Genomic DNA, 12,122 nt, shown 5'->3' with positions numbered 1-12,122 from the left:
GACTTGGGGATCCTAGTTAATGATAAACTTACCTGGAGCAGCCAGTGCCAGGCAGCAGCTGCCAAGGCAAACAGGATCATGGGGTGCATTAAAAGAGGTCTGGATACACATGATGAGAGCATTATACTGCCTCTGTACAAATCCCTAGTTAGACCGCACATGGAGTACTGTGTCCAGTTTTGGGCACCGGTGCTCAGTAAGGATATAATGGAACTAGAGAGAGTACAAAGGAGGGCAACAAAATTAATAAAGGGGATGGGAGAACTACAATACCCAGATAGATTAGCGAAATTAGGATTATTTAGTCTAGAAAAAAGACGACTGAGGGGCGATCTAATAACCATGTATAAGTATATAAGGGGACAATACAAATATCTCGCTGAGGATCTGTTTATACCAAGGAAGGTGACGGGCACAAGGGGGCATTCTTTGCGTCTGGAGGAGAGAAGGTTTTTCCACCAACATAGAAGAGGATTCTTTACTGTTAGGGCAGTGAGAATCTGGAATTGCTTGCCTGAGGAGGTGGTGATGGCGAACTCAGTCGAGGGGTTCAAGAGAGGCCTGGATGTCTTCCCGGAGCAGAACAATATTGTATCATACAATTAGGTTCTGTAGAAGGACGTAGATCTGGGGATTTATTATGATGGAATATAGGCTGAACTGGATGGACAAATGTCTTTTTTCGGCCTTACTAACTATGTTACTATATGTTACTATGGTTAGACACGTTAGACCATCTACCTGTGGAGACATGAGCAGTCAGTGGGTGCTCTAGTCTGCTAGCCGAAACCGCATGGACCAGGAATTATCCCTCCGAACGCCTGCTCTCCTTTTACCATGGTTGTGATACTACTCAGACTACACAGGGTGAGGGTAAAACAGTGTGGCAATACTTTATTCAACCACAAAAACGGCAGATAAGACATAGAACAGTCCCAGCAAAATACCCGAGATGCTACAAATGAGCCTCACTCTTCTGCTGACTCGCAGGGCTAATAGCAGCTGTGACTTCAGAGCTCCCAGTGCACGCACGCACAGATAGGATGTAACGACAGGCTTAGGAAGCTGACAGTCCATTGAGGCACAAGAGCAAGTGACCGGAGGGTTACAACCTGGCTTTTCTGAAAATCTCCATGTAGCCTAGTGACCGGAGGGTCCCATTCCTGTTTTTCCCAAATGTATCTATGGAGCTCAGGTGACCGGTGGGTCCAAATCCTGACTACCCCAAATGTACCCATGGTTCAATGATGATTAATTGAGCAAATTTGTATTCTTAAAGCCGGACCATGGCCCCCTAAGCTGGCATCTTGTAGAATGTTAAATCTGTGTCCCTCATGGAGGAACCATAATGTCTTGGTTACTGTCTGTGGTTCTTTGGATCTCTGGATGTCATGGGTGTATGGATGTATCTTCTTACAGAGGCATATATCCCACTTTTAATATTTCACAACTGTTGTCCTTCAAGCTAGCATACAGAGGTAAAAAAGAAGATGTGATGAGATCATCCCACACTGTTTGACCATCTAATCAATTTACATAGTCTTTACTCCTCTGCTTTGTAAATCAACAAGCCACTGGACCCACACAATGGTCATTCAAACATATTAAGTAGTGATGAGGTGGCCTCCCAGTATTTTGGGAGTGCTCGGAGATTTCATTTTTGTCTCTGCAGCTACATGATTTGTGGCTGCTATACAACAAATCATGTAACTGCGGAGACAAAAACGAAATCTCCAATAACCCACACAATAGTCATTCAACATATTAAGTAGTGATGAGCGAGTATGCTCGTTACTCGGGTTTTCCGAGCACACTCAGCTGGTGGTATTTTGGGAGTGCTCGGAGATGTCATTTTTGTCTCTGCTGCTACATGATTTGCAGCTGCTAGACATCCTGAACACATGCAGGGATTGCAGTTGTCTGTCACCGCAAGAACACTGCCAGAAAAAGCCAAAGACTGCCCAGTGCAGTGAATACCGCTGGAAGGTAATGAGCGGCCCTGGAAGCAGATGCGGCCGGAAGACATCGGGATGGGAGGACGCATCTCTGGACAGGTAAGTATAATATTTATAATATTTATTATTAATTTTATTTTTTCTATTACAGCCGCCCTGGACCCAAACTTGACCCGAATTGTAAAATGGGTTTCCCATGGAAACCCGTGTTCGGGACCTTGTAACCGAACACTGTGTTCGGTATGGTCCCGAACTTTACACTTCAGGTTCGCCCATCCCTAGTCAACATTTCACACTCTTGACTAACTGAAGAACAAATACATAAATATAAAAGTCAACATATAAATAACAGAAAATGACTCCAGGCTCACTGAAAATGGACATCTGGTTAATTAAGATAAGCTGTTGCCACAGTACCTTATGCCATGTCTTTCCTGGCAAACTATAAAGCAGATCATATAATCAGAAACTACATAAAATTTATTTTGGTGGTGTAAAAAAGAATGATTAATTTGGTACTTGTGGCTTGACAAGCTAGACACTCTTCCTTACAACACTTATTAGTCAGCATACTCAATAAAAATATTTTGCTCTGATACTTTTGTTCCTTTTTTGGGTTCTTCAAGCTTACCCTCTTTTTTCTTTGATTCTACTGGTTTTTCATGCTTTTCCACTACAGGCTCTGCAAACACATTGTAGATTAACTAACACTGTCCTAAAGTTAATCAGGATAAATGCAAAGCATAAACTACATCCAATGTATTTAAATGATGCATACTGAATGATAACTTTGGTTCTTGTAGCTTGATATGCTAGGCAATCCTCCTTAAAGCACTTAGCTAGCATACTTTATATTAGGGAGCCCCTACCTTTGCCTTGAGAATCACAGGTGGCTTGCGGCTGTTTGCCAGCATGATACATTAGCATCAGGTCTAGCAAATTATTATGAAGAGCAGGCCCCCAGATGGTGGGTTTTGTGAGCAGCCCTGCACAGAAATGCAGATCTAGATGAACATATTATGGTCTCTCGGAGTTTAGAGATAAATTAAAGGGGTTGTCTACTATTAGGACAAACCCTTCTCATACTCCACACTTGACCTCAATAATGTAAAAAAGCTTATGCTCACCTCCGGTGCCAGCATTGTTCCCGTGGCATTGGAACTTGTTATCCCTGGGGCTCTTGTGCGGTTGTTGTGACATGTGATCCAGGCACCCAATCAGCGCAGGCACCAGTGTCCCTGCCTTCAGATGAGTTGAACATGAAGAGGTAGTCTGGGCTGCAGTTTATCTCTGACTATCTCTTCATGTTCAAATGTCCAAAGGTGGGGTCAGTGACATCAGCGCTAATTGGGTGCTGGGGTCCAGTATCACAAAACCAGCATGGGAGCCCAAGGGAGAACGAGTGCTGACACCATGAGAATGGCGCTGGCATGGGAGGTGAGTATTAGCTTTTTTATTTTATCATGGCCAAGCATGGAATATGAAAAGGAGTTGTCCAAGTAGTGGACAACTCCTTTAAGTAAAAGTTATCTGAAGATAGGAAGATACTGCCAGTCAGAGGGGGTGTTTTAACCCCTTCATGACCCCAGTTTTTTTTCGGTTTTGCGCTTTTGTTTTTTGCTCTCCTCCTTCCCAGAGCCATAACTTTTTTATTTTTCTTTCAATATGGCCATGTGAGGGCTTATTTTTTGCAGGACAAGTTGTACTTTTGACTGACATCATTGGTTTGTGCATGCCATGTACTAGAAAATGGGAAAAAAATTCCAAGTGCAATGAAATTGCTAAAAAAGTGAAATCCCGCACTTGTTTTTTGTTTGGCTTTTTTGCTTGCTAACACTGACCTGCCATGATGATTCTCCAGGTCATTGCAAGTTCATAGACACTAAACATGTCTAAGTTATTGTTTATTTAAGTGGTAAAAAAAATTCCAAACTTTGTTAAAAAAAAAAGAAAAAAATTGCACAATTTTCCAATACCGGTAACGTCTCGATTTTTCGTGATCTGGGGTTGGGTGAGGGATTATTTTTTGCATGCTGAGCTGACATTTTAATAATACTATTTTGGTGCAGATATGTTCTTTTGATCGTTCATTATTGCATTTTAATGCAATGTTGCGGCGATCAAAAAAACATTATTATGGCGTTTCAAACTTTTTTCAAGCTATGCCGTTTAGCGATCAGATTAATCCTTTTTTTATTGATATATCGGGCGATTGTGAACTTGGCGATACCAAATATGTGTATATTTGATTTTTTTTAATTGTTTTATTTTGAATGGGATGAAAGGGGAGTGATTTAAACTTTAATATTTTTTTTATTTCTTTCATATTTTTTAAAACAATTTTCTTTTACTTTTGCCGTGCTTCAATAGCCTCCATGGGAGGCACAACTTGATCAGCTCAGCTACATAGGAGTGATGCTTAGATCATTCTTACGTAGCTGAATTACTACACTGCAATGAGCGCCAACCACAGGGTGGCACTAACAGCAATCCTGCATCAACAACCATAGACCTCTGGTTGTCATGCCGACGATCCCGTGACGGGGTCATTTCCATCCCAATGGCCAGAAGAGCTAGTTAAATGCCGCTGTCAGTGTTTGACAGCGGCATTTAACTAGATAATAGCGGCGGGTGAATCGCGATTCCACCCGCCACTATTGCGGGCACATGTCAGCTGTACAAAACAGCTGACATGTCCTGGTTATGATGCAGGCTCACCGCCGGAGCCCACGTCAAAGCGGGGGTTCTGACCTCAGATTTATTATCCCGTCCAAGGTCAGAAAGGGGTTAAGCTGGATGTAATAGTGCTGTGAGAGTGATTGAAGTAACACTACCAAAGGTGGGTAAGGTAGGAAACCAGGGATGTAAATATACTGCCTCAGGGTGATATGTATAGGGTAACTGTGGTTGTCATATACTGATAATAGAGGCACTGTTTTCTCTACTATGGGGAACCCTCTAACACAACTGAATGTGGATGGCAACTCTCTGTCAGAGCAGACTATGGTTCTTGAGTTAAGAAAGGTTGGGGACCATTGCTCTACATCAATATTCTTCACCACATTTTCTAATATGTACCTTTCCTAGGTTCTGCTAGCATCTCATCTTTCTTCTTGGGTTCTTGTGGCTCTTCACGTTTTTTCACAGGAGGCTCTTCAAAAGATATGGTCGATTTATTAATATTATTATAAAAGTAGATCAGAAACTGCACCAAATTTCTACTGTAGTGTAGATTGTGTGATAAATTTAGCACATGTTTCTAGACCTGTTAGGCACATTAATGTATACCTCCTCCCTCCTCTTACCAAACATGCTTCTACATGAATATTTTGTGGCAATACTTAACTACCTTTCTTGGTTTCTGCTGGCTTTTCTTCTTTTCTCTTGGCTTCTACTGGCTCTGCATGCGTTTTCACTGGAAGCTCTGCAAAGTAATTCTAGATTTATTAATACTGTTCTAAACTTAGGATGAAACTACAACAGACAGGTAGAAACTACCCTAAATATATTTTGGTGGTGCACTTTGTGTGATAAATATGTCACATGTCGCTAGACATGCTAGACAATCTACCTTAGGGCTCCTTTTCACTTGCGAGACATACATCCGTGTCTCGCAGGTTAAAACCCTCCTCTGGTGCCGGCACTTGGGAGCGGAGCGTGCAGCTCCATGTGTTGCTATACGGCCACACGCTCCGCTCTGAGTCCTGGCACCAGAGGAGGGATTTAACCTGCGAGACACAGCCGTATGTCTCGCAAGTGAAAAGGAGCCCTTATGCCGTCTCTTGTCTTGCATACTTTAAAGCAGATCACACAAGCAGAAACTGCATCAAATTTATTTCAGAGGTGTAAAAAAGAATAATAAATGTAGTACTTGTGGCTTGACATGCTAGACACTCTTCCTTACATCATCTATTAGTCAGCATTCTCTACATAAACAATTTGGTCTGATGCTTAGGTACTAGTAATGAGCGAGGATGCTCGTTACTCGGGTTTTCCGAGCATGCTCGGTTGTTCTCCGAGTATTGTGGGCATGCTCGGACAGTTAGTTTGTGTTGCCACAGCTGCATGGTTGGCAGCTGCTAGACAGACTGAATATATGGGGATTGTCTGAACCTCCCCACATATATTCAAGGTGTCTAGCAGCCACAAATCATGCAGCTCTGGCAACACAAACTAAATCTCCGAGCATGCCCAAAATACTTGGAGAACACCTGAGCATGCTCGGAAAACCCGAGTAACGACCATACACACTCATCACTATTAGGTACCTTTTTTGAGTTTTGTAAGCTCATCCTCTTTCTTCTTTGATTCTGCTGGTTCTTCATGCTTTTTTGATGCAGGCTCTGCAAATATATTGTTACTTGTAGCATGATATGCTATGCATTCCTCCTTAAATCCCTTAGCTAGCATACTCTACAGCAGTGGTCCCCAACATGTAGCTCAGGAGTCACATGTGGTTTGCACACTTATGATGTGTGACTCGTGGCCATCTGCCAGCTTGATAAATAAGCACCAGGTATAGCAAATAATTCTGAACAGCAGGTCCCCAGATGGTGAGTTTTATGAATAACCCCGCAGAGAAGAGCAGATCTAAATGAACACATATTGGTCTTGACGGTTTAGAGATAAATTACGGTAAGTATAGTAAGAAGATGGGAAGATACTGCCAGACTGTGGCTCTTGAGATAAGAAAGGTTAGGGACCATTGCTCTATATCAATATTCGGCACACAATTTTCCTGTAGCTACCTTTCCTAGGTTCTGCTAGCTTCCCATCTTTTTTCTTGGGTTCTGCTGGCTCTTCATGTTTTTTCACTGGAGGCTCTTCAAAAGGTATGGTGGATTTATTAATATTATCATCAAAGTAGATCAGACAGACAGAAACTGTACCATATTTCCTCTGTAGTGCTGATTGAGTGATTAATTTAGCGCATGTTGCTAGACATGCTAGACACATTTTTACACCTCTTTAATATTTTGAGGTAATACTTAGCTACCTTTCTTAGTTTCTGGTGTCTTTTCTTTGCTCTTGAGTGCTCCTGGCTCTTCATGCTTTTTCACTGGAAGCTCTGCAAAGTCATTGGAGATTTATTAATACTATTCTAAACTTAGAGAGAATGAAACCACAACAGACAGGTATAAACTACCCTAAATATATTTTGGTGGAGCACTTTGTGTGATGAATATGTCATATGTGGCTAGACATGTTAGACAATCCACCTTATGCCCTAAAGAAGATAACATTTGTTCGCTATAAAAACGCATAAAAAACGCATAAAAACGCATACATATGCATCCCATCATTTAGAATGAATTCCGCAATTTCTGTGCATATGTTGCGTTTTTTTCCACGAAAAAAATGCATCGTGGAAAAAAACACAGCGTATTCATTAATATTGCTGATTTTTTTGCGGATTTACCACTATATTATTGCATCCCTGAACCTCCGGAAAAATCCACAAAAAATCCGCAAACAAAGACGCGAGAAAAATGCGGAAAAAAACGCGAAAAATATGCATGTGGATTTCTTGCCGAAAATGTCCGGTTTTGTTCTGGAATTTTCTGCAAGAAATCCTGATGTGTGCACATACCCTTACACTGCCTATTAGCCAGCATACTTTGCATAAATATTTTGGTCTGATATTTTGGTACCTTTTTGGGGTTCTGCAGGCTCATCCTCTTTCTTCTTTGATTCTGTTGGTTCTTCACGCTTTCTCGCTACAGGCTCTGCAAATATATTGTAGATTAACTAACACTGTACTAAAGTTTGTCAGGATAAAGCCAAAGCATAAACTACATCAATTTTATTTAAGTGAAGCACAATTTTGGTACTTTTAGCTTTACAGTGGCTTGCAAAACTATTCAATCCACTTGGCATTTTTTGTGTTTTGCTACCTCACAACCTGGAATTTTCCTTTTTTGTAGGGTTTGTGTCAGTTCTTGTATAGCCCCTTTCCGACCTTTGACGCAGCGTATGCGTCATGAAAACCTGTGCCAATCCGACCTTTGACGCAGCGTATGCGTCATGAAAACCTGTGCCAATCCGACCTGTGATGCAGCATATGCGTCATGGTCGGATCGCGCTCCTGCAGGTCGGGTGAAATGGTTAACTGTAATTTCACCCGACCTGCAAGGACAGGGGGAGTGGTACTTGAACCCAGAAGGGGTGGCTTTGCCCCCTGTGGCTATAATCGTTTCACTTTCACTTTCAATCAGAGCGATAGTAATATTTCACCAATGAAGATTGGCGAAATATTACAATCCAGCCATGGCCGATGCTGCAATAGCATCAGCCATGGCTGGAGACCGTGATCTGCCCCCACCACCACCGATCTCCTCCCCTCCATCTTCCGTCCTGTCATCTGCTGTCCTCCACTCCCCTCCTTCCTCCTGTCCGCTCCCCCGCAGTCCGATCTCCTGCTGTCCGATCCCACCGCCGCCTACTTACCGAGCTCTGGTGTCCCTCCCGGTGTCCGTCCGTCTTCTCCATGGGCGCCGCCATCTTCCAAAATGGCGGCCACATGCGCAGTGCGCCCACCAAATCTGCCGGCCGGCCGATTCATTACAGGTACATTTTGATCACTGTGATAAGTTCTATCACAGCGATCAAAATAAAAAAAATAATAAATAAGCCCCCCCTTTTTCACCCTCATAGGTAGGGACAATTATAAAATAAAGAAAATATGTATTTTTTTTTCCACTAGAGTTAGGGCTAAGGTTAGGGTTCGGGCTAGGGTTAGGGCAAGGGTTAGGGCTAGAATTAGGGTTAGAACTAGGGGTAGGGTTAGAATTAGGCTATGTGCACACAGTGCGGATTTGGCTGCAGATCCACAGCGGATTGGCCGCTGCAGATCAGTAGCAGTTTTTCATCAGGTTTACAGTACCATCTAAACCTATGGAAAATCAAATCCGTTGTGCCCATGGTGCGGAAAATACCACGCGGAAACGCTGCGTTGTATTTTCCGCAGCATGTCATTTCTTTGTGCGGATTCCGCAGCGTTTTACACCTGTTACTCAATAGGAATCCACAGGTGCAATCCACACAAAAAATACTGGAAATCAGTGCCTTTTACCTGCGGATTTGGAAAAAATGGTGCAGAAAAATCTCACACGAATCCGCAACGTGGGCACTTAGCCTTAGCGTTAGGGTTGGAATTAGAGTTAGGGTTGGAATTAGGGCTAGGGTTGGGAATAGGGTTAAGATTAGGCTGTCGTTAGGGTTATGGTTAGGGTTAGTGTTAGGAGTGTGTTGAAGTTAGGGTTGTTGTTAGGGTTGGGATTAGGTTTAGGATTAGGGTTAGGGTTGGGATTAGGGGTGTGTTGCTGTTAGGGTTGTGGTTAGGTTGTGTTGGGGTTAAGGTTGTGATTAGGGTTATGGTTAGAGTTGGGATTAGGGTTAGGGGTATGTTGGGGTTAGTGTTGGAGTTAGAATTGAGGGGTTTCCACTGTTTAGGCACATCAGGGGTCTCCAAACGCAACATGGCGCCACCATGCCAATTTTGCATTCAAAAAGTCAAATTGTGCTCCCTCCCTTCCGAGCCCCGATGTGCGCACAAACAGTGGTTTACCCCCACATATGGGCTACCAGCATACTCAGGACAAAATGGGCAAAAATTATTGGCGTCCAATTTCTCCTGTTACCTTTGTGAAAATAAAAAATTGCTTGCTAAAAAATAATTTTTGAGGAAAGAAAAATTATTTTTTATTTTCACGGCTCTGCGTTGTAAACTTCTGTGAAGTATTTGGGGGTTAAAAGTGCTCACCACATATCTAGATAAGTTCCTTTGGTGGTTTAGTTTCCATAATGGGGTCAATTGTGGGGGGTTTCTACTGTTTAGGCACATCAGGGGCTCTGCAAACGCAACATGACACCCGCAGACCATTTCATCAAAGTCTGCATTTCAAAAGTCACTACTTCCCTTCCGAGCCCCGACGTGTGCCCAAACAATGGGTCCCCCCCACATATGGGGCATCAGCGTACTCAGGACAAACTGCACAACAACTTTTAGGGTCCAATTTCTCCTGTTACTCTTGTGAAAATAAAAAATTGCAGGCTAAAAATAATTTTTGAGGAATGAAAAATGATTTTTTATTTTCACTTCTGTGAAGCACTTGGGGGTTTAAAGTGGTCACTGCACATCTAGATTAGTTCCATGGGAGGTCTAGTTTCCAAAATGGGGTCACTTGTGGGGGAGCTCCAATGTTTAGGCACACAGGGGCTCTCCAAAAGCAACATGGTGTCCGCTAACGATTGGAGCTAATTTTTCATTCAAAAGTCAAATGGCGCTCCTTCCCTTCCGAGCCTTGCTGTGTGCACAAACAGTGGTTTGTGACCACATATGAGGTATCGGTGTACTCAGGAGAAATTACCCAACACATTTTATCCTGTTGCCCATGTGAAAATGAAAAAATTGAGGCTAAAATATATTTTTGAAGAAAAAAAGTACTTTTTCATTTTTATGGATCAATTTGTGAAGCACCTGGGGGTTCAAAGTGCTCACTATGTGTTAGGGTTGGCGGAACACACCAAATATATTGTTTATTAAAAGGAATTAGTGCGTTCGCAACCCAGGATCCACCGTGCAGGAAAGTACCTGCTGCTAAATAATGGCGGCTCTATATGGCGGTATATACCAACTCTGTTAGCTTCACAGAGTAACCGCGAGAGATGAGCTCTGTGCCCTGTTAGACTTTCACAGAGGCACAGGCCAACTACCCAGATGTGAGCAGTGAGTGGTCATGCATGCATACACAATCTCCTTGCCGGAGGAGCCAGCATTCTAGGGGCTTATTTCAGCCGGGTCCCTGAACACTCTTATACACAATCTCCTCGCCGGAGGTGCCAGCATTCTAGGGGCTTATTTCAGCCGGGTCCCTGAACACATACAAACACATGACCACATTGGCGCAAAGCATATTGCAAAAGACGATACTAGCACATGGCCGTGCGGTCATGCGCAGTTTATATAGTTGCAGCACAGGAAGCTGCTACTGAAGTTTTTGCCCTTTCAGGACCTTCCAGAAGGACCAATGGAAAGTGCTGCAGTACCTGAGCATGTTTTGCCCTTTCAGGACCTTCCAGAAGGACCAATGGAATGTACTGCAGCACATGAGCATGTGACCGAACATGTGGCCCTCGACCTCCAATGGGAGACCCTGCCCTGGGCATGCTCAGTGTGAGTAAACAAGGACTTAGTCCCAGAGAGGCTCGCTCGCCGCAGATCAGTGCAGGGTACCATAGGAAAGCCAGAAAAGGCAGTAGTGACCCTATGCACCGAATCAGCCCCAGTGAGACGCTGGGAGCGACGTCTCTGCTGAGCAGAGCCCACTGCGGCCGACACCGAATGGGAGACCGCAGCAGACACGGATCGAGATTCACCCTGCGCAGTAGAGGAAACTCGACTCCTAACACTATGCATCTAGATAAGCTCATTGGGGGGTCTGGTTTCCGAAATGGGGTCATTTGTGGGGGAGCTCCAATGTTTAGGCACACAGGGGCTCTCCAAACGCGACATGGTGTCGGCTAAGGATTGGAGCCAATTTTTCATTGTAAAAGTCAAATGGCGCTCCTTCCCTTCCAAGCCCTGTCGTGCACCCAAACAGTGGTTCCTCCCCACATATGGGTTATCGGTGTACTCAAATTGTACAATAACCTTTGGGGTCCAGTTTCTCTTTTTACCCTTGGGTAAAACTTTAACCCCTTTACCCCCAAGGGTGGTTTGCACGTCAATGACCAGGCCAATTTTTACAATTCTGACCACTGTCCCTTTATGAGGTTATAACTCCGAAACGCTTCAACGGATCCTGGTGATTCTGACATTGTTTTCTCGTGACATATTGTACTTCATGATAGTGGTAAAATTTCTTTGATAGTACCTGCGTTTATTTGTGAAAAAAACGGAAATTTGGCGAAAATTTTGAAAATTTCGCAATTTTCAAACTTTGAATTTTTATGCAATTAAATCACAGAGATATGTCACACAAAATACTTAATAAGTAACATTTCCCACATGTCTCCTTTACATCAGCATAATTTTGGAACCAATTTTTTTTTTTTGTTAGGGAGTTATAAGGGTTAAAAGTTGACCAGCAATTTCTCATTTTTACAACACCATTTTTTTTAGGGACCACGTCTCATTTGAAGTCATTTTGAGGGGTCTATATGATA

The 12,122-nt window shown here is 43.2% G+C and overlaps 1 protein-coding gene across 25 annotated transcripts in view; it reads right to left on the bottom strand.

Moving 5' to 3' along the window:
• LOC138637428 (titin homolog) overlaps nt 1-12,122 on the bottom strand; it is a 1,151,517-nt gene that overhangs the window by 169,914 nt on the left and 969,481 nt on the right. For 24 of the 25 annotated variants that reach the window (XM_069726100.1, XM_069726106.1, XM_069726124.1 and 21 more), the window contains 5 exons: nt 7,607-7,681; nt 6,952-7,023; nt 5,305-5,379; nt 5,034-5,108; nt 2,587-2,637 (listed from right to left, as the gene is read on the bottom strand). In XM_069726100.1, coding sequence (XP_069582201.1) covers nt 2,587-2,637; nt 5,034-5,108; nt 5,305-5,379; nt 6,952-7,023; nt 7,607-7,681 — 348 coding nt within the window. The remainder of the gene's footprint in view (nt 1-2,586; nt 2,638-5,033; nt 5,109-5,304; nt 5,380-6,951; nt 7,024-7,606; nt 7,682-12,122) is intronic. The other variant, XM_069726113.1, reaches the window with a different exon arrangement.

The sequence above is a fragment of the Ranitomeya imitator genome, chromosome 5, assembly GCF_032444005.1.
Source record: "Ranitomeya imitator isolate aRanImi1 chromosome 5, aRanImi1.pri, whole genome shotgun sequence".
In the NCBI taxonomy this organism is placed as follows: domain Eukaryota; kingdom Metazoa; phylum Chordata; class Amphibia; order Anura; family Dendrobatidae; genus Ranitomeya; species Ranitomeya imitator.
Note: the sequence above shows the minus strand (reverse complement) of the source record. Positions and strands in the feature narration are given on the sequence as shown.